General features: G+C 36.8%; 6 protein-coding genes and 1 non-coding gene across 10 annotated transcripts; 3 read left to right on the forward strand and 4 right to left on the reverse strand.

Annotated features, from left to right (window-relative positions):
• Positions 1 to 87: 87 nt before the first annotated feature.
• Positions 88 to 2,948, forward strand: AT1G13190 (RNA-binding (RRM/RBD/RNP motifs) family protein). Its single transcript, NM_101189.4, has 2 exons — positions 88 to 388; positions 943 to 2,948. The coding sequence occupies exon 2, from the start codon at positions 957 to 959 to the stop codon at positions 2,676 to 2,678; it is 1,722 nt and encodes a 573-aa protein (NP_172778.1). The 5' UTR covers positions 88 to 388; positions 943 to 956; the 3' UTR covers positions 2,679 to 2,948.
• Positions 2,905 to 5,000, reverse strand: AT1G13195 (RING/U-box superfamily protein). 2 transcript variants are annotated; one of them, NM_101190.7, is made up of 5 exons: positions 4,574 to 5,000; positions 4,033 to 4,195; positions 3,838 to 3,904; positions 3,403 to 3,640; positions 2,905 to 3,318 (listed from the first exon to the last, which is right to left on the reverse strand). In NM_101190.7, the coding sequence occupies exons 1-5, from the start codon at positions 4,669 to 4,671 to the stop codon at positions 3,102 to 3,104; spliced, it is 783 nt and encodes a 260-aa protein (NP_563922.1). In that variant the 5' UTR covers positions 4,672 to 5,000; the 3' UTR covers positions 2,905 to 3,101. The 2 variants fall into 2 exon arrangements, with proteins under 2 accessions (NP_563922.1, NP_001117278.1); NM_001123806.1 differs by having other exon boundaries at positions 4,033 to 4,867.
• Positions 5,001 to 8,544: 3,544 nt separating this feature from the next.
• On the reverse strand, positions 8,545 to 9,852 carry AT1G13200 (F-box and associated interaction domains-containing protein; the record flags this gene model as incomplete). Its single annotated transcript, NM_101191.1, has 1 exon — positions 8,545 to 9,852. The coding sequence occupies one exon, from the start codon at positions 9,850 to 9,852 to the stop codon at positions 8,545 to 8,547; it is 1,308 nt and encodes a 435-aa protein (NP_172779.1).
• A 377-nt stretch (positions 9,853 to 10,229) lies between these two features.
• ACA.l (autoinhibited Ca2+/ATPase II) lies at positions 10,230 to 15,334 on the reverse strand. The gene is made up of 11 exons (NM_101192.3): positions 14,706 to 15,334; positions 14,171 to 14,620; positions 13,195 to 14,093; positions 12,999 to 13,109; positions 12,623 to 12,899; positions 12,450 to 12,538; positions 12,244 to 12,352; positions 11,934 to 12,149; positions 11,604 to 11,828; positions 11,319 to 11,510; positions 10,230 to 11,226 (listed from the first exon to the last, which is right to left on the reverse strand). Exons 1-11 carry the CDS (start codon positions 15,096 to 15,098, stop codon positions 10,576 to 10,578), a joined length of 3,612 nt encoding a protein of 1,203 aa, NP_172780.1. The 5' UTR covers positions 15,099 to 15,334; the 3' UTR covers positions 10,230 to 10,575.
• A 1,453-nt stretch (positions 15,335 to 16,787) lies between these two features.
• LINC2 (nuclear matrix constituent protein-like protein) lies at positions 16,788 to 21,630 on the forward strand (the record flags this gene model as incomplete). 3 transcript variants are annotated; one of them, NM_001332064.1, is made up of 7 exons in its annotated part: positions 16,788 to 17,307; positions 17,474 to 17,683; positions 17,925 to 18,178; positions 18,263 to 18,533; positions 18,623 to 18,706; positions 18,897 to 20,806; positions 21,023 to 21,630. In NM_001332064.1, the coding sequence occupies 7 exons, from the start codon at positions 16,984 to 16,986 to the stop codon at positions 21,393 to 21,395; spliced, it is 3,426 nt and encodes a 1,141-aa protein (NP_001322783.1). In that variant the 3' UTR covers positions 21,396 to 21,630. The 3 variants fall into 3 exon arrangements, with proteins under 3 accessions (NP_001322783.1, NP_563923.1, NP_563924.1); NM_101194.2 differs by having other exon boundaries at positions 17,023 to 17,307; positions 21,023 to 21,608; NM_101193.3 differs by lacking the exon at positions 21,023 to 21,630 and having other exon boundaries at positions 16,930 to 17,307; positions 18,623 to 18,919.
• A 252-nt stretch (positions 21,631 to 21,882) lies between these two features.
• On the forward strand, positions 21,883 to 23,968 carry AT1G13230 (Leucine-rich repeat (LRR) family protein). Its single transcript, NM_101195.3, has 2 exons — positions 21,883 to 22,218; positions 22,705 to 23,968. Exons 1-2 carry the CDS (start codon positions 22,003 to 22,005, stop codon positions 23,761 to 23,763), a joined length of 1,275 nt encoding a protein of 424 aa, NP_172782.2. The 5' UTR covers positions 21,883 to 22,002; the 3' UTR covers positions 23,764 to 23,968.
• A 64-nt stretch (positions 23,969 to 24,032) lies between these two features.
• On the reverse strand, positions 24,033 to 24,106 carry AT1G13240. The gene has a single exon. It is a non-coding gene; the product is annotated as a tRNA-Ile (tRNA).
• Between the last annotated feature and the right edge of the window lie 1,472 nt (positions 24,107 to 25,578).

Below are 25,578 nucleotides of genomic sequence, written 5' to 3' on the forward strand. Positions count from 1 at the left end.
TTTGGAGTAATGTAAGATATTCTGTTGTTAATAATAAAGGAAAAAACTTTCATGGGAAAAAAAAATATATATATATATCTTTCATATGTTCTACAAAATACATTATTACATTTATAGCTTGTTGTATAAACGCACTAAAAAAACATGTAAAAGAAAAAAGTTTGTTAAGACAAACTGTTGACATCACGGTGAAGCTCTTCTTTCATTTTTTCTTCTTCTATCGGATAAGAAAGAGAACATCCCGAGTCTCGACGAATACGACTCTCTTCCTCCGATCTCATCAAAAACTCTTTCGCTAAAGCTCTGTTTCTGGGCGTTCAAACAATTCCGGAGTTTGTCGGATTCTCAACTTCCGTATACGGAGAAGGTCGAGCAACAAGTAGTCAAAGTAAGCAAGCGTAGTTTTTTCTCTCTGTCTTTTTCTTTCCGATCCTCAATTTCACGAGGCAATCAATTCAATTCTATTCAATTCGATGTTCTTACTCTCTCGTTGAACTGTAACTTTCCTCGTAGATCTAGTTTGTTTCTTTTCCGATTTTGTAAGAACCCTAATGTTTATAGATTTCTCGGAAAGGGTTAAAATTTGTGTAGCCCCTTCATTGTAAGTCACACTATGTATGTAATTTGATCTCTTCTATATGTATTTATGAAATCTTGTAACACCCTTGTTTAAAAAATCGAGCTAGATCCCAAATTTTTCAGATCTGTAATCTAAAGTTCCTCTTTTTTATTTTAATTCGGACATATTGATAATGGCTTGTAACAAAGTCTCAGCCTAATTGAATTGGCAGAGTTGTAATTTCTTTGAAAAGATGTATTTTTTTTTTAAGTTGGTCATGTAAAAAAGCAAGCAAGGATATTGTGTAGAATGTTGTTATTTGTAATTTTCTGTGGAAGGATGTATTGTTACAGTTTTTTAATCTTCTTGTATTTTCTGGCCAGTTTGTATAAATTCAATGACTGAAGAAAACGATTATGGAGGTAATCAGAAGATACTTCATCAAGGAAGTGGAACTATACCTGCTCTAGCGGATGAAGAACTGATGGGAGACGATGATGAGTATGATGATTTGTATAGCGATGTTAATGTTGGTGAGAGTTTCTTCCAAGCTCATAATCAGCCTCAACCACCAGCTCAGGTCAATACGAGTAATGCAAGTCTTCAAGCTCAGAATAGTCATGTTGCTGCTGAACCGAGGATGGGAATTGTATCTGGAGGTACAGTTGAAGGGAAGTATCGAAATGATGGGGGGCATAATGGAATCAGTGGACCAGACACAAGATCAGATGTTTATCCACAAGCATCTTCTTTTGGAGCAAAAGGGTTGAATATTGATATCCAATCCAACAAAATCGCTCAACAAGGATCAACGACTGTTGTGTTAAACAATCATGGTTTTTCGGGGAATGCGGTAAATGTGCCTGAGATGCCTGTCCATAACTCCTATGGTGCTCCTCCTCAAGGTGCTCAGCAGATTCCTGTTAGCCAGATGAGTGTGAATCCAAATGTTATGATGAACAAAAGCCCTACGCAGTCATTTGTTGTGGACAATGGAAACACCATGCTTTTTGTTGGAGAGTTACACTGGTGGACGACGGATGCAGAGATTGAGAGTGTTCTTTCTCAGTATGGAAGAGTCAAAGAGATCAAGTTTTTCGATGAGAGAGTTAGTGGCAAGTCTAAAGGGTATTGTCAGGTTGAATTCTATGATTCAGCTGCTGCAGCCGCTTGCAAAGAAGGAATGAATGGTTTCATTTTCAATGGTAAAGCATGTGTTGTAGCCTTTGCCTCTCCTGAAACACTGAAGCAGATGGGAGCTAATTTCACAGGGAGGAACCAAGGACAAAACCAAATTCAAAATAGAAGGCCTCTGAATGAAGGAATGGGAAGAGGTAACAACAACAACAACAACATGAATACACAAAATGGAGATGGTGGAAGAAATTACGGTAGAGGGGGATTTGCGCGTGGTGGCCAAGGAATGGGCAACCGTGGAGGTGCTTGGGGTGGTGCAATGAGAGGTAGAGGGGTAAACAACATGGCTAGTGGTTCTGGTGCTGGACCGTATGGGCCTGGACTAGCGGGTCCTGCATTTGGTGGTATGATGCATCCACAGGGTATGATGGGAGCTGGTGGGTTTGATCCAACGTTCATGGGTCGGGGTGCTGGTTATGGAGGGTATTCAGGTATTGCCTACCCTGGGATGCCTCATTCTTATCCAGGTGTTAATGCAATGGGAATGGTTGGGATTGCTCCTCATGTCAATCCAGCCTTTTTTGGCACGGGAATGGGAACAATGGGTAGCTCAGGGATGAATGGAGTTCATGCAGCAGCGATGTGGAGTGAGGCTAATGGAGGTGGTGGTGAAGAGGGTGGTTCTGAATATGGTGGGTATGAAGATGAAACCCAAGAGAAAGAAGAAAAGCCATCACGAGATAAAGAACGGGCTACCACAGAACGTGACTGGTCTGAGAACAGTGGTGACAGAAGACACAAGAGTCACCGTGAAGAGAAAGATAGTCACCGTGAGTATAAGCAGCAGAGAGACCGTGATTCTGATGAGTTTGATAGAGGACAATCTAGCTTGAAATCTCGAAGCAGATCAAGAATGTCCGAAGATGATCATAGATCCAGGTCAAGAGATGCAGACTATGGAAAGAGGAGACGAGGTGACTGAGAAAGAACCTCCCATGTTCTTCGTCTCTTTAGATGCCATTTTAAGTTACTCTCTACTATATCTATCTCTTTATATCATCAAAATATTGGATACAATGTTTCTCTATACTTTATTTACTGATAGTCAGTCTTTGGAGACTAGCATATATATATGTAAACTATGTTTTGTTTTATTGATGGTTCTATTTGTTATTGTCAATCATTACAGCTTCTAGAATGTCGTTTGGTTAAGATGAAATGAGATCTTTATTCTTTGCTGCATTCAAGCTTTTTTTTTTTCTCGCAATTTGACAATTATTAAGTATGTAAAAACTGAGAGCTTTGGCATTTGCATCATATCATCCAAAAGCCTTAACACAGTTTTACATTCTATACAATACATTTACCATCTAAAAATCTGTACAAAGTTTTGTTTGTCCAGATTCTATAGCAGATTTGAGTACTCATAGTAAACCACAAAGAGAGCTTCTGGGTAATCCTTGGGAAGGCTATTGATGTAGAGATAGAATCTGAACAAATCTTCCCTTGAAGCCGTCCTTGTATCCACCACATCGTTATCACCCGCAAGCACCCACAAGTCCTCTGAGTTCACTCTCTTCATGCTGCCTCGACAAAACGGGCATGACTGAGACTTCAAGTTCCTGCAGATTTGAGAATCAACGAGATTCAGTAAATGCATCAGGTCAAAAAGGTCTAAAAACTAAAAAGTGTGTGTGTGTATATACCAATTGCGATAGCATTTGATGCACATAGAATGGCAACAATTAGGCAACACCATTTTGGTGCAAGTTTCTAAACAGATACCGCATTCTTCTTCACGCTCTAAACCGGCATTGCTGAATCTACTACTACGAGCCTCTTTTGTTATCTTCTTACTGAGTCTTTTAAGGTCAAACCCGATGTCTGTGGTTTCCAACTCATCTAAGTTGCTGTGTAATAGCTGCAGTGATGGTAGTATCACACCTATAAAACACAAAACATTAAGGACAAAGATGGAGACACAAACAGACTCATATTAATCATTCAACATCATTCCCATTGTAAATACCCGCAATGTCTCAATCGAAAACCTTTTAAAGGAATGACCATGTCCACAAAAAGCTTTAGCCAAAAACATGAATATTATAACATTAGTGATCGATTGTTACGGGTTTGCTTACCATAGAACTCACTAATCGTTGCTTTCCTTCCGTGCGTGGTAAGCTTAGGTTGTCCATCAGACTGGACCTATTCAAGCAAATATGACAACAAATTGAGAAATTTCAGCCACCAAAGAAAAAAAGCTTATAGTCAAGACATCGATATCCCCATTAAAAGATGGCATTTTGAGATCAAATAAGACTTAAAAAACTAACCTTGTAGACAAGAACATGAAAGAGGTTTAAGTAGCGAGGAATAAGACATGAGGAAGAAAGATCAATCCACCGGAGCAAGAAGAGTAATAATGAAGCAAAGTTACTATGAACCAGTTTCATCTGAAGCCGCACATTGTTCTTCCCCATTGGAATTGCTTCTGCCCTGAAAAGATATAAACCTCAAAGTTCTCATACACAATTCATCGAACACAACATGTGCAATAACAAAGTTTAGGGACCTTGAGCCAAAACAAAAACAAAAAAGCTACTAAATTTGCTTAAATTAGAATATCAAAACCAACAACAACTTTCCAGAATGTTCTATTTGTGAAAGCTTTCTAAAACTAAACTAAAAATTTATCGGAGTTTCCTAAAATAACCCAATTTTGATGAGAAGAGATTACACACAGAGAAGAGAATGACCTAAAATTATCATCTGGGTTTTCAATTTTTTCACTAACTATACTCTTATAGCTCAACTAATCAAACAATTTTAAACTAAAGTCTTAAACTTTAGAAGAAACCCAGAAAAAGGACTTACAAAGAATTAGCGTGTTGAACATCAGCTTCCAAAACCTTCAAAGATTCATAGTACGAAGAAGATGAAGAAGACGAAGATATCGCCAACTGATTATACATATCTCTCTCTCTAATTGTGAGATTACAACAAAGAGGAATCGATTGAAGAAAATTCCCAGAAATATAAGAAGAACGAAAGAGAATAAGATGCTAAAAGTGAAGGAGGGATTGGTCTGATTGATCGGAAAAAGGCAAGAACCTAAAAGACAAAACAAAGAAGCTATAAACACCGTAAGAACACAAGTCTCACTTCTTCTTCTCTCTCTCTCTCTCTTTGCTTTTTGCCTTTTTGATTCTTTGTTTCCGGTTGCTAGCTTTTTATTTATATATTAATCATGTTTGAAGAAAAATTCGTCTTCTTCTTAATGACAAAATTAATATGTTTTTTTCCTTGTTTAATAAGCTAATTAATTATAAACTTTGAGTTGAGATGGCTTTTTGTATGTGAATGAATATGAACTTTTTAATTATTTCAAAGTGAATGAATATAGGTTTAATAGTCGCTTTCATTCAAATTGTAACAGCTTTTGGAATAAATACCTAAAGTGAATATAGACAAAACAAAAACCCAAAGTGGAAGAACGCGTGTACTTTGCCTCACTAATAAAACATGTTTTCCGTAATTCAAGAATAAACCCAATATTATTCTATGGTCTAAAAGAAGACATGCGCACAAAAAATATAACTTAAGTTCAAAATTATTTGAATCGAAACTAAATTTAGTTTGTATAAAAGCCTACTTTGATCTTTTAATAATTTTATAACGAAATTAAGTATAAAGTTTGGTTATCTTTTGTTAACAAGTTCCTGACTTTAGGACTCATATAAAATTTTCTTGGTCAATAACAAATACTTTGTCAATACTAAACTGTTTTTCGAAATAACAAAGAGGTATCATCGGTGAAACAAACAAACTTAGGTTACCAAACTCAAATGCACAAAAAACTAATCTAAGTAAAAAAAAAAAGCATGTTGTAGTACCTATATATTCAGTTAAATTTTTAAATTATCCAATATTTTTAAATTTTATTATTACTGCTAAAAAATATTTTAATTCGATAAAACATTCCCTATACGAACAAATGGAAAAAGATTTAAAGTAAAATCAAATAGAGATGTTTTTTCGGGTAGCCAAAGAAAGCCAACTAACATATAACAAGTGGACACCACATCAACGAAACTACTCCCAACAAGGTCTATCCAACAAGATATATCAACACCGGATTGTCTTTATAGAGGCTTCAAAGAGACATGTATTAGTCATTTAATCTTCATATGGGTCTTACGAGTCCAACTCCTGGACACAACGTACATTCGCTAGCAAAGCATCTCAAACGTGCATAGAATTCTCTACGGGACAAACCAAACACCAACGAGCATTGAGAGACGCGTCGACCATGCAAAAGCACATCTCCAGACTCCAGACATACATGACACTCCACTCCACATAAGCTACTTGGACGGAATGACAACCATCGATGTCACGTCCCATCCACATAAACAACACTAAATAGACTACTATTTTACAGGTAGCGCAACCCAGTCAAACCACCATAAACCAAATCTACTAACTTCAAATTTATAAATAAAATAATAAATTCTACTAACTTGGATTATGCATGTGTCATCTTCAGTCATATCCTAGGAACGAAGCCGATAGAGAGTATGAAATCTATCAAAACCAAAAAGCCACAAGATGAAAAAGTGTTCAAAGATCGAACTTGAGAACCAAATTTGTCTGTACGACAGTGCTAAGAGACCTCTTATTGTGGAGATCTAGTCATTTTCCAAGTATGGATGCAAGCAAATAAAAAGTCTTCAAAAGGAGTAGTAGTAGTAGTAGGGTTTTTTATAGATAAGATATCAAACTTTGAAAATAAGTAACTTTCTGTAAGCACACGGATGTCTGTAAAAGATTTCGAGAGACTTTGTTAGGTGATCATATTTTACGAGACCGCGGAAACGGCGATGTGAGAGCAGGATCTTCTAATTCTTGCAAACCGCCACAGGTGTGGATGGCTCAACCATATATAGTTGTGTTTGAGTTTCCTTTTTTTCTCAAGATGATTGGTTGTATTAATTGAGATAAGTTAATCTTAATTCTATCCATGTAAAACAAGAAAATTTGTGGTGACATGTTAATCATTAAAATGGTTATCTAAAAAGACGTGCTAGATATTTTCCGTGAACGGGACGCTCTATTGGCTCACAGGAGAACATAACGGCAAAACCAAGGTAATAGCTTTTGGGTGTGGTTCGGCCAGTGTGATATGCAAGACCAACAAGATCCTCATTTCGCATCGTTATTCCGAGGGTCTAATGGAGTATGATCCCCAAACAAAATCTTTCGTTTCACGAATTTTTCTCTATGAAAGAGTTGCTTCTTATTTCCAAAGTTTGATATCTCATGTCTATGAAAGAGTATGATCCCCCAAATAAAAAATTTGCTTTTTCACTCATCTCGAGAATCATACAATTTGTTATAAAGAAAAAAAAAACAGAAACACATTCAAATTCATCCGTTTCATAAAAAATATCGTTTTGGAGTCTTTTTCTTTCAAAAAGGATGGCGTTTTACATTTTCAATGCAATTTTAGTAATATCCAAAATTGTTGATTTTATTTGCTTCTCTTTGGACCTCGCTCTCCACTACTTTTAGATCCTCAGCTATTCGCTTGATCATGTTCTCGTCGTATTTCTAGCAGCGGCAAAGTACTTATCTATCATTTTATCATCCCACCTATTGTTGACATTTTTCTTTATTTTTTCTTGCAAACAGTTTTATTTTACTATAGAAATGAGATTATGTAAAGAAGTGAAGAGGGAAGGATGCGTTTATAGATGAATCAACATAAAGAGGGGAAATCAACGTAAAGAGGGGAATGGCAATGGAAAAGCTTGAAGAACATGTAAACTTCTTTTAGTTGATTCATTTTCCTAAAACTAATTAACATTATGTGGTTTAATGTCTCAAATTCAAGTCTATATTATGTATATAATGAAAAAAATGATTATGTTTTGCTTATATATTGCTCATGTTTTGCTATCTTTTTTTTTACTTATTTGATCAAATTGAATTCCTTTATTCTAATTTTTAATTTTATAATGAAATAGTTAACAAGAAAAAAAAAAGAGAATGAAAAAAAGAAAAAAAAAAGATATTATTTGTAGTGGTAACTTTATTAGAGTAACAAAAAGAGAAGAAGAAGTGTGAGCGAATGTAAAATAAAACCCATTTATCATTACTAATTTTATTTTCTTGCTGATTTGTATTTTATGCATCATTCACAGTATCCAAGTTAAGTAATCAGAGAGAGAAAGAGGATAGTTCCGGAGAGCGAAGTTCAGAGGGAGGCAAGCAAGCTTGGATACCCGAAGAAGAAGAACAACAACAACAAGAAGGGAAAGGGAAGCTTCAAGAACAAGTAAACTTTTAAAAAAAGTTTGATTATTATGCATATGCTTTTTCGTTTCTGGTTTATGGTTTGAAAAAGACTCAGAATATTATGGTTAATTTGTATGAAAGACTAAGAAGAGTTTATGGTTGATTTGAATACTCGTACATTTATGGTTTGTATGGTTTATGAATGAAGAAGACTGGTAGTTAATTATTTATGATTTTTATATGACTCCTATTTGCCTTGAGGATATGATTTGCGCAGGACTATATTTTTGTAAATCTAAATATAATATAATTTGTTTAGTAGATTAACTATATATGACCTTATTATAAATGTACAACCCTTTTTATTATGATTAAGATGTCAGTACAAATTTCTTGTATTACATGGATAGATTATATATATTAACTTAACACAATACAACCAATTCTTTGGAGAAAAAAGGGAAACTTACACACTCTATATATATAGTGCAAGCTGCAAGCAAATAAAAAGTCTTTGAAAGGTGTAGTAGTAGTAGTAGGTTTTTTTTTTATAGATGAGATATCAAACTTTGAAAATAAATAACTTTTCTGTAAGCGGTAGGATGTCCGGAAAAAAAATCGATAGATTTTGTTAGGGGATCGTACTTTACCAAACCTCGGGAATAGCGATGTGAGAGAAGGATCTTCTTATTCTTACAAACCGCGACGGGTGTGGCTGGCTCAACCCTATCCTTCTTGCTCCAATCAAATTGATCACGCTTCTCAGTCCGAGAAGAAGGACAGGAAACCAAGTCTATGCTAAAAATCTTTTCCCATGTGTCTTCTGATGGTTTCAACCTCCAAATATCTTGGATCATAGTATCTTTCTCCCTTTTCGACATACACAAACTATTATCCAGAGTGCACATGTCAATATGGTGAGGATCTGAACCAGCAATAGCCGGATTAATCTTAGGCAGCAACCGGAATGTTTCGGTCTGAATATCAAAAGCCACTACTTCGATTCTTTCATTATATGGTTCTGTAAACCAATAAACCGACCCGTTTGCAGATGCTGGCTTTTGGTAATAGAATATCTGATGACTTGGAGTGCAAGCCAAGTACCTCCAAGCATTTTTCCTAAAGTCAAAAATCTCGCACTTTGTGACTCCCACGTTTGGACTCGACGCATCAACAATGTACTTATCACAATTGTACAACCACACTAATTTGTAATCGGTGGCCTTCACGAATGCTAGATGAAAGATTGATTTCATCACTACATTCCACTCACGTTCAGTGGGGTTAAACTTGTGGATCAAAATCTGAAACCCTGCCGGAGGAAGTAGGCGGAGCCACCGTGTAGCCGGATTCACTACATATACGGAATGTGATTTTGGGGAATGGATGCAGAAAAGGCCATCACAGCTTTCAGATATGTAGATCCAGTTGAAGAACCCTTGAGGGAAATTGAGACGAGTAAAGGATAGAAGAGAAGCCGATTCCAAGCAGAATAACCTAAAACCAATGTCAGTGTCTGGACGAATCCCGGTTCCTCTTATGGGATCTTCTTCTCCTACGAGCATGACCTTGGGATGATCCACGAAGGCTTTCTTAGCGATCGTCAAGTGTCTCTCTTCAAAACTGCGAGATTCGATCGTCGATCTCCATTGTTTCGAGAGAGACTTGAGTCGGATTAGGGCTTTAACCGGAAATCTTAAAAAGATCTCCTCTAGCACGTCGTTTGGTAATGATGATGGAACCATTAGTACTCGCTTCTCGTTTCTTCTTCTTCTTTTCCTTAGTCTTCTTCCTCTGTTTCTCTTTCTTTGTAATGATGATGATGCAATCACCTCTCGCTTCTCTGCGTCCTTCATCCTATGTGTTGAACAAAAATCTCTTTCGTCGTATATATGACCTAAATTTAAACCATCGATAATAGGGATCTCGTAATTAATCCCCACGAGTCACGCTTGGAAAGAAAAATCAAAAGAAAAAATGGAACTAAATCAATCATTTAAATCTCTAGATCTCTCAGAATTTGGAATCAATTTTCAATATGTAAGGTTTTCTATTCTACTAAATGTACTAAATAGAATACAGAAATATAACTTCTTTTTTAGCAAGTGGCGATTGTATACATTATATGTAAAGATTACTTTCCTATTGTTAAGGTGTACATATTTATAACAAGTTTCTATCTATGAGATAAAAAAAAATACATGGAACGTTGTTATTAAAGTATAGAAACCATCTACCGTATAAAAAAACTAAAAGGAACAACATTCTTTGTAGTTACATCTCTTATGACTAAGTCAAGAAAAATGGCTTGCGATTAATCAATGACAAAAAGTGTAGATGTTAAAAAAAGATGAAGAGTATATATATATCAATTATAAATACAATTAAATTGAAAGACAAATCGTGATCTACAAGAAAAAAAAGCTACATACAAATAAGTATACGAGTGAAGCGAACCCTTTTTGATGACTTTTCAGGCAAGCAATCACAACATATAAAAGAGCCCTAGCTTTCCCCAGATTGATAGCTATATATACAAGTACATATGCACAAACGCTGAGACATTCCTACACTTCTCTTCAGAAAGCAATGAAATTCTTGTTGAGCTGATCATGAAACCTACCGGACCGCCGTACACTAGCGGCTCTTCTCGCAGTGAAACCAACCGTCGTGGGCCGAATCGATCTCTGCCTAACCATTTCCACAAACTCGGGATCATTAGAATGACCCTCGTACCGAATCCACTGAATCATTTGATGGTATCCCGGGAAGAATCTCATCTGAACTGACTTGAAGACGAAGAAAGGGATCAAAGCGAAGAACATCACGAAGAGAGTGGTGAGCCAGTAAGATGGAGCTGGAGCTAAGGCTTCAATGAAGACTTTGTAAGCATCTGTGGAGAAGCTAGGAGTGATGGCTCCATAGATCATGAGGAAGATGTACCAGAATGCTACTGAGCCCCATATTACAATGTGTTGGAGCCAAGTGAAATAGCTTATGGCTAGAGCCATTTGGAGATTGACGACCCAGACTACGCAAGTGTACATTGTCCCGCCGAGGATTTCTCTGCCGGCGGTTTTGCCATTAGGGTTATAGAGTTGGTGTTTGAGAGATTCCTTGCATAGGAAGAATATGGCTAGTGCGGTAAAGACTCCGTTGAACATCCATCCGATGATTCTCTTCCAGCTGAAGAGAAGATTCTGAACTCCTTCTTGGTATAGCAACGGGAACTGCAAGAACAAAAAACAAAAACAGAGTTTAATTAGCGATTATGAGGAGTTTGAGGTTTTTATAGGGTTTATGGGAGATAATGTTTGGGTACCTTGTAACAGTAACGAGCTGAGACGTCTTGATCGAAAACGCCGAGAGCAATGACGGGAAGCGAAGAGAAGAAAACGTTGAAAAGCGATAAAAACCAGTCGTTATATGCAGGTTGAGCAGAGAATGATGTGTAGGCTTCGTATAAGAACACGGTGACACCAAAAGTGATATTCTTGTAGAAGAAGTAACATATCTGCAATAGCGGAAACAGAACCGCGTTAGAGAAAAGTTTGATGAATGTATAGAGTTTATATGGAGATTGTTTCTGAGAGAGAAAAAATTGTACCATTGATGAGATTCTGCTGTAGCACCAGTGACCATGGACGAGCAAGAGACGCTCTAAGTAACGGAATTGAGCAATGGCTATATCGCTAGACATAACCGCTTGCATTCCTTCAACACCGCTGATTCCAACACCAATATCCGCTTCTTGAAGCATTCCAACATCATTTGCTCCATCTCCAATCGCTAAAGTTGTCTTCCCGGTTCCAGATTTGACCAACCGCGTAACCTGAAAACAGAATCTTCTATTAACAAAACAGAATCTTCTATTAACTAAACCGAAACCGCAATAGTAGAACTCATAAAAAGCTACTTCCATAGGAAAAGACATTACCAATGCCTTTTGTTTAGGTGATGATCTGCAGCAAATAACAGAGGCACATCCTGTAGCTAAATCAAGAAACTTCTTCTTGAAATCATCTTCAAGAGCATAGGTTAGCGACTTCCCGTCAATGATCAACGCAAAGGCCTCATGTGAGCTTGCGCTGCTTGATGCTGTGAGTAGAGCTTTCCCTTCTTCCATTTGGTTCACCACGCTTTCTCTTGATGCCTATAAACATCAGTCAATCCAAATTTCTATAAATCTCATCGATAAAAGATAACGAAAATGTATTATTGTTTTGAATTTTATCAAAAAAAGTTACATGTTCAATTGCATCTTTCTCTCCAGCTTTCTCCAATGCTTTGATATGTGGTGTCTCAAGATTTATGATGATCTGCTTCATCTCTTGTCTTAGTAAACTACAAGCAAATCTGCAGAGATTTCGAAAAAATGTCAGAAACTATGAAACAAACACACTAAGAACAATGTATAGGTTCAGGCATAAGAACAAAAACAAAAGTTCCTTACCCAATATTGATTGCAGTCTCCATTTTGTCTCCGGTTAGAACCCAAATCTTAATCCCTGCTTGAGCTAGCTTGTCGATACAATCCGGAACCTGAAACTCAATCAAGTTAAACCTGTTATAGTCCTACTTGACCCAAATCCGAGTCCAAAATATTTTTATAACCTTTAGTCTTACCCCATTTTGAAGTTTGTCCTCAACTGCAGTAGCACCAAGGAGAATCAAATCACGTTCCATCTGTTCTGTGATTTCATCTATTAAGCTCTCACGATCCGCTGTCACCGAGTTCTTAGCTTCATTGAAGTTCTTGCTGAATTCTATATACTCATTCTCATCAACCTCACGGTATGCAAGTATCAATGTCCTTAGCCCTGCATCTGCATATTCATTTACATGTTCTCGAGTCTTCTCTTCGAACTTTCTCCCGTTTTTGGCTAGTCTTTCAAACATCACACTGCACACAAAAAAAAGCAAGATTCCACAAATTCAATACATATCAACAAGAAGGCCTCAAAATGTATATATAATCTCTCAAAATTTTCAGTTAACTTACTTATCAGCTCCTTTGGACAGTAACAGAAGTCTCCCATCTTCGTCGCGCACAATAACCGACATTCTCTTTCTCGCGCTGTTAAACTCAAGAACGTTTAACAACCGATATACTCTGTAAGAAAACAGAGGAATGTTAGTTTTAACCTCAAGAAATTCCATGGAGGTTAAATTCCAAGAAGAAGAAAAACATGACCAACCTTTCAACTGTTTTCCCTGAAGCAAGATCCAATTCACGGAAAGATATCCCGTTTTGCGTCCGGCTAAAGAACTCAAACCCGAATTCTCGAGCCGCAACAACAAACGCAGCTTCATCAGGAGACTCAGCCTCATAAGAGACACTCCCTGTAGCTTCATCGGTTTCAGGTATCGCCGTGTGACAAACAGCTAACAACCTGAAAAACTTCTGCAAAACTGCTGCATCTCGCTGCTTAACCCAATTCCCTTTCATAACCCTCTCATCCAGAAAATTAAACCCTTTGATCTTAGGACCAGACTGGTCCACTACAACATCCAAATCATCACCAACCAAACTCGAACCATTGCTTCTCATAGCCATAGATCTTTCAACTTCAGTTATACCACGTCCATAAGCTGTTCCCGCGATAGAACATTTGATAAACTCCATTGAATTGCATGTCAAGGTACCGGTTTTATCAGATAGAATCGTATCAACCATCCCAAGCTCTTCATTGAGATTAGACGTCCTTGCATGCGCAGGTTTATCATTCTCCTCGTAGTACATAAGAATGTCATTGTTGATGAAAAGACTCTGAAGAACTTTAACGATTTCGATAGAGACATAAAGCGAAATCGGTATGAAGTAACTGTATAGCATAACCGCAGTGAAGAAATGATAAACCGCAGCCATTGGAGCTCTGTCTGGATCAAAGAAGATATCTGCATTATCTGGTCTCAAGTACCATCTCTCTGTTCTTCCTCCATTTCTCACTCTATCTTCTCTTGTCTCAATACCAAAGACAATGGAGCCAATAAACGACATCAAAAACACAACACCAAACATCAAGTAAATGATTTTATCCATTTTCCTCTCGATTCTGCTTCTCTTCGATGGTGGATCAGTTGAATTTTGAATCACCTGTTTCAAAATGTCACCTTCAACACTTTTGACACAGGGTACAAATGAAAAAAAAAACAGATCTTTAAAGTTTATACCTTTGTGTCATGTCCAGTGAAGACAACAACTCCATAAATATACTCAGTGTTTCTAAGCTTAGAATCTCGAAGAAGAAGCTGTGTAATCGACAATGGTAATCTCTGTTCTTCAAAATGTAAAGTTCCAACAAAAGTATAAAGATCTGCATTTGGATCTTCACATTTCACAACAGCTTTTAACTCTTTGAAATCTGAATCTTCATGTAAAGCCGATGAAGTCGCTTCTAAGCCTTGTTTCACTTTCAGATTCGTTTCTCCGTCGAGATTCATAGTCTCTACATAACAAATCGAATCTTCGTAGCTAGATGATAACAGCAAAAGATCCGCCGGAAAAAACTCGTCTTTTTCAACTCTTACTATATTTCCGACTTTAAGATCCCTCCACCCTTCTCGCCGGAATATTCCATTTCCGTCGTGAACCTTCACTTTCCTATTATTCATTTCGATGTCCTAAATATAGAAGAAGAAAAAAACGAAACTTTGATTTAAAAATTGAAACTTTATAATTTGAGAGAAATTCGATTTGAGCTGGTACCTGTTTTTTGCGACCCCAATCTTCGATAGCTTCTTTAACCATACTTGCGGCGATGACGAAGGTGAGAGGTAAGAGAGCACTAATGGGGCTGTAAGGAGAGAGAGCAGTCAGCGATAAGACTCCGGTGACGAGGAAGTAGAAATTGGCGACACGACGGAACTGTTCGAAGAGTGATTTTGGTATGAAAGAAGCTAGAGTGTATTTTGTTGACCGGACATAGTTTCCGACGTAGTTACGTCGTTCAGCCGCCGGAGAATTTGGTTCGTTACAGTAAACAACTCGTGAGAAACCAGGTCCTCCTATGTGTGAATGATCTTCTTGAAAGTTTGATTTACGACCTTTGAATGCGTATATATTGCTTAGATGTAATCTTCTTCTCCGACACTTTGTCATTGTTTGTCTGAAAATCCTCTGTAAAGTTTTGGGCAATGGCTAAAATTTAGGAAAAAGAATGAAAGAATGAAGATTTTTTGGAGCTAAAGAATGAAGAAATTTGAGAGAGAAATGTTGAATTTTTATGTGTAATTATATGAGTTGATTTGGCATTTTAGCAACTCAGAAAAGAAGAGGAACGAGTGTTTTTTTATAATATGAAGAAAAAAACCCAACTTTGAACGACGACTTTCAACGGATTATTATTTTATTGACGGAGTTTTATTGTTTATTTTTTCGTATTTTCATGGTATGGAAGAAGTTGAATAAATAAATATCTTGGAAATTTAGAATCCTAGGGAGTACTGTATATGGTATTTTTTCGATTAAAATTAGTTTTGTGAACAATACATAGTTGGCAAAAAAAAATGGAAAGGTCAATACGTAATTAAGAATAATTAGAAACATTTGAATAAGAAGAAATTTTGAATGGAATGTAACAGTGAGCTAGAGTCTTAAAATGTATAGAAATCTCTTTAAAATTTTTATCTAAGAATAAACCTCTCATTGTCTTGTTCTAGTAATAATAGAGGAACGATTTACGAATGTGAAAGAGCCGTGGACGAAGACGAAGAGGAAGACGAAGTCGTTGATGGTTACATATTTATCTCTTTTGACAACTTCTTGGAACAGAGAAGAATAGTCAACAGAGTGGGAACTGGCAACTAGCAAGTAATTACTATTTACTGTAATGATTAGTGAATGAATAATTATATTTTTTAATTGATTGTTTGGTTCTAAATTTCTAATGTAAGGATTAGTACTATTACTATTATTATATTATCAAACTAAAATAATTGATTTCCAGTGATCTCCGCCAGGCTCTCTGGCTCGATCTCCTGATTAAATTATCTTCTCTGACACAGACACGCTTTTTAACAAACACATGTGAAAATTAATTTCCACCTCATCATGTATTGCCAGTTCGATAATGCGGATTCATCTACATAAATAATATTCAAGTTTGGCAAAAGAAGAATATGTCATCTAGCTCCTTTGCCCAACTTGAGCTCAATGACAAATAAAATTAGGTTATTTTGCATATTCTTGTTGGTAATTCTTCAAACAAATAAAATATGTTTCCATTCATAATTTTCCTTAGATCTACAAATAGTCATAATTTAAAGAGCTTTAACCATAGTTATAAGCTTGTTCAACTCATCTTTTTCCTTGTATATAAGATTGTTGTACATTTCAGATTCATTTAGTTAGTAACATGATTTACATGCTTATGATCAGATATATTATTTTTAGTTATATATTATCACAATATGTTCATGTCATTATTATAGTCACACATCTTCGCAGCAAATACGTCTTACCTACTCTCATTATCATGGCTGCGCGATTGACTATTCAAACACCATTTCATGTCATGTATGAGCAAATTGAGTCTTATGTAATTTAATAATAGTCATTATCGCTTTGACAATAATGATGCATATGGGACAACGGTTTTATTCCTATGTTTATAAATTTAAAGTTAGCTTTACTAACAGATAAGATATTTTAAGATGGTGTAACAAAAAGATCAACAAGAAAAACAAATGTTCACTTTCACATCAGCGGTCAAGTGACGACTAACATTTAATATTCTAGACATCTTCTTAGCCCTCTTCTTAATTATCTTGTAGCTCTAACGGGCCAGATATTACATTGGGCTTTTGCGCATATTTAACTGTTTTAGGCCCAAAACAAATGTAATTACCTTTTTACCTCACTCGTCGGCGATTTACTTTTTTTAATCGGGGACTTCAAAATTCTTGAAGCCGTTGTGTTGTCAGAGAGAGAAGAAAGAGATAGATTTCTCATTTTGGGAAATTAGGGTTCCAATTTTTTCGAACTAATGTTCACGCCACAGAGAAAACAATGGATGTCACCGGCAATGACGCCGAGAAGCGAGACGCATAAAATCGGCGGTGTTACTAACCCTAGAAACGCTGATAGAAAAGGAAAGGCGGTTGCTTTCAGTGATGACCTAGTAATACCGACTCTTCCTCCGCCTCCGATTGGAACACTGACCGGACAAGGCGTTTCTCGAGGTCACACTGATGATATGGATATGGGTGATTGGAGAAGGTTTAGGGAAGTGGGTTTGTTGAATGAGGCTTCAATGGAGAAGAAAGATCAAGAAGCTCTTCTTGAAAAGATCTCTACACTTGAAAAAGAGGTAACCTTTATCAACAATTTGAATATTCTGCTCTCATGGGTTTATGATGCAATTGGTAACCTTTAGCTGTCTGAAAGTTGAAATGAGTGTTTTGACTCTTTGTTATGGCTTTTGATAAGTACAAATATACAGGCTTTAACCTCTTAGAATTGGTTCTTCTGTGCAGTTATATGGCTATCAGCACAATATGGGGCTTCTTCTTATGGAGAACAAAGAGTTGGTTTCAAAGCACGAACAACTAAATCAGGCATTCCAAGAAGCTCAAGAAATCCTTAAAAGGGAACAGTCATCACATCTGTATGCATTGACGACGGTTGAACAACGTGAAGAAAACTTGAGGAAAGCCTTGGGTCTGGAAAAGCAATGTGTGCAAGAGGTAGCATTCTTTAGCTTTAACATTATGGATATCTTCAAATTATGTTTGGTTTTCTACGTGTTTGCTCTTGTGAATATAAGCTTTATCTACTTATGTGATGCATTGATTTTGAGGTGTTCTTCTTTTCTGTTGAGCTTCCTTAGACAGGAGATTCAGTTTTCTGTATTAGTTAGATGTTTTACTTCGTTTGTATTCTGAATTTTCTTTGATATATGTTCTTTCATTTTATTTTTGTCTGCAGCTTGAGAAGGCTCTTCGTGAAATTCAAGAGGAGAATAGCAAGATAAGGCTGAGTTCTGAAGCTAAATTAGTTGAAGCAAATGCTCTGGTTGCTAGTGTAAACGGGAGATCTTCAGACGTGGAAAACAAGATTTACTCTGCCGAAAGCAAGCTCGCAGAGGCAACTAGAAAGAGCTCCGAGCTGAAATTGAGATTGAAGGAAGTGGAGACTCGTGAAAGTGTCCTGCAACAAGAACGGCTTTCATTTACTAAAGAGTAAGTATAGATATCAGTTATACGTCTGAAAAGTTCAATTCTTTTTCTTAGTCTTACGTGTATGTTATTGTTATTGCACCACAGGCGAGAATCATATGAAGGGACTTTCCAAAAGCAAAGAGAGTACCTTAATGAATGGGAGAAAAAGCTTCAAGGAAAGGAAGAATCCATAACTGAGCAGAAGAGAAACCTGAATCAAAGAGAGGAAAAGGTTAATGAAATAGAAAAGAAGCTGAAGCTGAAAGAAAAAGAACTTGAAGAATGGAATAGAAAGGTTGATTTGTCTATGTCGAAGTCTAAAGAAACTGAAGAGGACATAACTAAACGTTTGGAAGAATTGACTACAAAAGAGAAAGTGAGTTTGTAGCTTTTGAAAATTGCTTATTTCTTATATGACTTCTGCATATTTCGTATATGACTTTGTTTTTTGATGGTTTACCCTAGGAAGCTCACACACTCCAGATCACGCTATTGGCAAAGGAGAATGAGTTACGAGCATTTGAAGAGAAGCTCATTGCTAGAGAAGGGGTAATTTTAGGGTATAGCTTTTGTAGATTGTAGTTGTTGAAAATTGTCATACAGTGGAAATCTAAATATCAAACGAAAGTAACAGCATGCTCATAATAGGAATATTGTTATGCAGTGGATATCGTTATTATATAAATAGATTTCATTTACTCTGATAGCAGTTATAAAAGCTTTGGTTTGGTTTTAACAGACAGAAATTCAGAAGCTTATTGATGATCAGAAAGAGGTATTAGGTTCCAAAATGCTGGAATTTGAACTGGAATGTGAAGAAATAAGAAAATCTCTGGACAAGGAACTCCAAAGAAAGATAGAAGAGCTCGAACGACAGAAAGTTGAAATTGATCATAGCGAGGAGAAGTTGGAGAAAAGGAATCAAGCAATGAATAAGAAGTTTGACCGAGTGAATGAAAAGGAGATGGACCTTGAAGCAAAGTTAAAAACTATTAAAGAAAGAGAAAAGATCATACAAGCTGAGGAGAAAAGGTTGAGTTTGGAAAAACAACAGTTGCTTTCTGATAAGGAGAGTCTGGAAGACCTACAACAAGAGATTGAAAAAATCCGAGCTGAGATGACCAAAAAGGAAGAAATGATTGAAGAAGAATGCAAAAGTCTTGAAATCAAGAAAGAAGAGAGGGAAGAATACCTGAGACTGCAATCTGAACTCAAGTCCCAGATAGAGAAATCTAGAGTCCACGAGGAGTTTCTTTCTAAGGAAGTGGAAAATCTGAAGCAAGAGAAAGAGAGATTTGAAAAGGAGTGGGAAATATTGGATGAGAAGCAAGCAGTATACAATAAAGAGCGGATAAGAATATCTGAAGAAAAAGAAAAGTTCGAGAGGTTTCAACTACTGGAAGGAGAAAGATTGAAGAAAGAAGAGAGTGCTTTGAGGGTGCAGATAATGCAGGAACTGGATGACATTAGACTGCAGAGAGAATCATTTGAAGCCAATATGGAACATGAACGATCAGCGTTACAGGAAAAAGTCAAACTTGAGCAATCTAAGGTGATTGACGATCTTGAAATGATGAGAAGGAATCTTGAAATTGAACTTCAGGAAAGAAAAGAACAAGACGAGAAAGATCTACTAGACAGAATGGCTCAGTTCGAGGACAAAAGAATGGCAGAGCTTAGTGATATCAATCACCAGAAGCAGGCTTTGAACAGGGAGATGGAAGAAATGATGTCCAAAAGGAGTGCTCTCCAAAAGGAAAGTGAAGAAATTGCAAAGCACAAGGACAAACTAAAAGAGCAGCAAGTAGAGATGCATAATGACATCAGTGAACTTAGTACACTCAGCATCAACCTCAAGAAACGTAGGGAAGTGTTTGGCCGTGAAAGATCTCGTTTTCTAGCATTTGTTCAAAAGCTCAAGGATTGTGGGAGTTGTGGGCAGCTGGTAAATGACTTTGTACTCTCTGATCTCCAGCTACCATCTAATGATGAAGTAGCTATTCTACCACCTATTGGAGTTTTGAATGACCTTCCAGGAAGCTCTAATGCATCTGACTCTTGTAATATCAAGAAATCTCTAGACGGAGATGCCTCTGGAAGTGGGGGATCTAGAAGGCCCAGCATGTCGATACTGCAGAAGTGCACTTCAATAATTTTCTCACCAAGTAAAAGAGTTGAACATGGGATTGACACTGGCAAGCCTGAGCAGCGTCTATCCTCCTCAGTGGCAGTTGGTATGGAAACAAAAGGTGAAAAGCCTCTGCCAGTTGATCTACGTCTGCGACCATCTAGTAGCTCCATTCCGGAGGAGGATGAGGAATATACAGACAGTAGAGTACAAGAAACATCTGAGGGTTCTCAGCTATCTGAGTTTCAAAGTTCCAGGCGTGGACGTGGCAGACCTAGAAAAGCCAAGCCTGCTTTGAATCCTACAAGTTCGGTGAAGCATGCCAGCCTTGAAGAATCATCAAAAGATGAATTGAGTGGTCACGTTTCTGTTACTAGTAAGAAGACAACAGGCGGAGGTGGAAGGAAAAGACAGCATATTGATGATACTGCTACTGGTGGAAAGCGTAGGAGACAACAGACAGTTGCTGTCTTGCCACAGACCCCAGGCCAAAGACACTACAATCTGAGACGGAAGAAGACGTAAGTTTCCTAACATTGTGACAATGAGTTTAAAGGCTTTAATATGACTTCACATGATTTTGCTTAAGATATGTTGAGGTAGAGAGGGCTCTTGTATTAGTTTAGTCTCGGTAGGTGAAAATTATTAGTCTGGTTTCACTACTTTTATTCACATTCCCTATCATTTTTGGATCTTAATTCTGTTCATTGATTGCCTAAAATCTTATGAATGAACAGTGTAGACCAAGTTCCAGCAGATGTTGAGGATAATGCAGCTGCTGGTGAAGATGATGCAGACATTGCTGCCTCTGCCCCATCAAAGGACACTGTCGAAGAAACTGTGGTGGAGACTCTTCGAGCTAGAAGGATAGAAACAAATGCAGATGTTGTTTCTGCTGAGAACAATGGAGATGTACCGGTTGCAAATGTGGAACCAACAGTAAATGAGGATACGAACGAGGATGGAGATGAAGAAGAAGATGAAGCTCAAGATGATGATAATGAAGAAAATCAAGATGATGACGATGATGATGATGGGGATGATGATGGATCACCAAGACCCGGTGAAGGATCCATAAGAAAGAAGCTTTGGACTTTTCTCACTACATAACCATCGCACGTGGATGATCTAGGAGATGTTACTTTCACATTTATGTTGTAAAACAATTTATAGCTTCTTGGATCCAAAGAGACACCCCTTTTGATAGGGGTGAAGTTAGAGAATTAGAGAAGCAGAGGCGTGTGTTTTAAATGATGTACTTTGAATTGACAGAACATAAAAGCCAGAATCCAAAAGGATAATATTGATTACAAAATAAATGTCAAAGGATTAATTTGCAGAAAAGCAGAACATTAAAAGAAAAATCTTTGTCAACATTAAATTCAATAACGCTTTGATATGTGTGCTTCTCTGCATGCTCTAGTACACATATGTATACTACGTTATAAGTATTGGTAAAATTCCATATGTGCATATATGTATGGTTATGGGAACAAATGAAACCTTTACTTTATGTGACAAAAGAGGAACATGTAACTAAATTCTCTTCTTTTACTTTTTAACCATTTGAATTGTAATGAGAAAAGCTATTGATTCCCAACGACCTCTCGCTCTCTCTTCAATAAATAATTACAAGAACCAACTCATAACCCAAATAGAAAGAGGACAAAATACATCACACGCTCTGTTTCTCCTGTTCTTGTTCTCTGTCTGAACAATGTTGTGGCAAACGTTTTTTTCCTCTCTTCTCTTACTATCTCTGCTTTTCGGATGTAACGGAGATGAATCTTTACCTGAAGTAACTGATTCTGAAGAAGCTCCAATGGACAAAAGAGAACGTGAAGCCTTGTACTCTGCGATTCAAGGATTTGTTGGTGATTCTTGGAACGGATCTGCTCTCTATCCTGATCCTTGTGGTTGGACTCCAATTCAGGTTTTTCTTACAAGTCTCTCTTTCCTTAAAAAACTTGCTTTATAGTTTCTCTAGAGTTATGTTTTGTACGGTCAAGTAAGTCCTTAATTGTCATAGACTCTTGAAGATAGTGAAGAGCTTGAGCTTATAATGATGTAGAAACTTTTGAGCTTTAGATGTTGTTGAATCAATCAAACTTAACTTCGAAAAAGCCTTTGAAATGATGTGTAAAGACTTTTTTGTTTTCTAGCTGTCTCAAATAATTCTTCAAAATGCTTTGTCCTCTTTGAAAATTTCCATAATCGGATAGTGAAGTTTAAAGCTTCAAAGCAACAAAGTGAATCCTATTTTCATATAACATCTCTTTTTGGGGGTTTCTTTAAATGTTTCAATGGTTGTTACAATTATATGCTCATTGGCCCACCAATCATTCCTTTATCTTGCAGCTAAGTGCTCTTCAGAAAATCCAAACATTGAAAAATAAAACTTTTTTGTTTTTGGTTTCAGGGTGTTTCTTGTGACATCTACAATGACCTGTGGTATGTCACGGATTTGAGTTTAGGGCTTATTTATGAAAACTCGCTTCCTTGCTCCTCAAGTCTTCAGATAAGACCAGAGTTATTTGAGCTCAAGCATTTAAGATCTCTCTCCTTCTTCAACTGCTTTATCTCTCCCATGGTGATAGCTAAAGAGGAGTTGTGGACAAACTTTGCATCTAACTTAGAATCTCTCGAGTTTAGATCCAATCCCGGTCTCATTGGGGAACTTCCTGAAACAATTGGAAATCTCACAAAGCTGAAGTCTTTAGTGGTTCTCGAAAATGGATTTAGTGGAGAGCTACCCGCGAGTATCTGCAACTTAAAGAGACTAAAGAGGCTGGTTTTCGCAGGGAACTCGTTTGCGGGAATGATCCCAAACTGTTTCAAAGGGTTAAAAGAGCTCTTGATCTTGGATTTGAGCCGCAACTCTTTCTCAGGGACATTGCCTACATCTTTTGGAGATTTGGTTTCATTGCTCAAGCTTGACCTAAGCAATAACCTCTTAGAAGGGAACTTACCTCAAGAACTAGGATTTTTGAAGAATTTGACACTTTTGGACCTGAGGAACAACAGATTCTCTGGTGGGCTGTCCAAGAATATTGAAAATATCCAATCTCTAACGGAATTAGTTTTATCTAACAATCCAATGGGTGAAGAGGATATGGTGGGAACAAATTGGGGGAAGATGAGCAATTTGGTAGTTTTGGACTTATCCAAAATGGGTTTGAGAGGTGAGATTCCTACAAGTCTAACCAACCTGAAGAGGTTAAGGTTTCTTGGTCTGAACAACAACAATCTAACCGGTTTTGTTCCATCGAAGAAGCTTGAAGCTTTGCCTTGCCTTGGTGCTTTATACATCAATGGAAACAACCTAACAGGTGAGCTTAGATTCTCTACAAAGTTCTATGAGAAGATGGGAAGAAGATTTAAAGCTTCAAAGAATCCAAATCTGTGTCAACCTTTAGAGATGGTAATGTCAGAATCTCATAAACATTTAAGTCCTCTTGGAGTGAAGCCATGCACTTAAGAGAAGGAAGAAGGTAATTTGGTACAATAACAAACTTGAAACCAGGAGTAGAAGTCATCAATGTGTGTTTGTGAGCTCATCAAGCTATATTTTTTTTCTTACATTTTGGTAAATATGTAAGAATATTGTTTAATCTCATCGAGATTTCTATTATTGTATTTGCTATAACGGTGTGAATTTGGCCCACGAATGAATATGTAGACGCTTTAAAAACAAAGGTCTTATTGGGCCGATATTGTGGTGTTAAAATCAATAAATAAAAGACATATTGGCCCATGCAGGTTTCGAACCTGCGACCTTCGCGTTATTAGCACGACGCTCTAACCAACTGAGCTAATGGGCCATTTTGTTGACATTATGTATTACACGTTTAAGATTTATAATTTTGTGGAGAAGACGAATGATGAAACTATGAGACTCAAAACAAAACAAAACAAAACAAAACAAAACAAAACAAAAAAGACACAAATTTTGTAGACAACTATTTAATACAGTGTTACGGAGTGAAGTACGAGCAAGATGCCAACATATAGACTTAGACTTGTCACAAATAATTGCTCTCTCCATGTCTCATAAAGAGAGGATCATATATTATATAATTAAACGTGAGATAAGATAAATCATATGTAGTGTTATGGGAAAGAAGAACACAATGTGAAGGCACCCGGAAAGAAGCCCAAAATATTCTAGAATTGTGGACAGAAACAAAAACAAACAAAGAAACACAACTACTATATGAGGAAATTAATAATTAGTTGGTTTGATGGGACGAATAGTGTCTGAATGTTTTCTCTTCCAAAGAGATAATGTCAACAAAGAAAAAGTCACAAAAAACTTCTTAAACGTTACAAAGACTCCAATAAATCAAATAGTTGATTTGTTGTTGTTTGAGACATCGTAGGCCATCTCATGTTCATCTTTCGATACACTGAACTTGTTTAAACCCAACAAGTTGGATCGACCTGGTGGTGTTTGGAGTTCCAAGTTGGAAATAAGATGAACGATGGATCGGATCAGTTCACTTAATACTAATCGGTTTTAAATTGAAAACACATAATTCTTATTAGTCATACTCATCAATGTTCATGATTAGAGAAAGATCGTAGATCCTCGTCCTGTTTTAGTGACCAGATTTTGTTTCATGTGGGAAATATGTTTTTAATTAGGGAAAAGTTTCAAGTCGTTGCTTGTGAATGTAACAAGGTCGGAACTCGGTCTCAAATTTATATGAGCCAATCAATAGTAAACATTATTATCGAAGTAGCAAATTCCCTCCTTTTTGGATTTTAGTTGAATCCGGAACATATATATATCTCGAACATGATTCTTGGTTTTTTTAATTTATATCTTGTCCAATCTCATTTCCATCACAAGTTTAATCAAGGAAAAAATGAAACGAGATTTCTTTTATGGTTAATGTGTTAACTTTTGTTTGGCCACCCTAAACCAATGGAGAACGATTTAAAACAATTAAGAAGGAATGTTAGTCATAGTATTGAAAAAAAAATGAACGATAAGTACAAAAGAAGATAAGTTCCAGAAAATAAAGAAGTACAAAAAGGAAAGCATAAGGTTGAAAGGTGAGTGGCTCAATTATTACAACTTTATTAATTAGGGCAAACACTAAAAATTCGTAGCCCGAGAAGAAGTGAAAGAGACAAGAGAGAAGAGACCGGTGGTGATGGTCACGACGGCGACGATGGTAGGACCGCCGCACGTGGCCTGCCTTACCCATGTCTCCATTTGACCAGTCAACGTACTTCTTCTCTAATTATTGGAGTTCTTCAGTACATATCTAAAGGACTAACAGGTTTA

This window comes from Arabidopsis thaliana (assembly GCF_000001735.4).
Source record: "Arabidopsis thaliana chromosome 1 sequence".
NCBI classification, from domain to species: Eukaryota; Viridiplantae; Streptophyta; class Magnoliopsida; order Brassicales; family Brassicaceae; genus Arabidopsis; species Arabidopsis thaliana.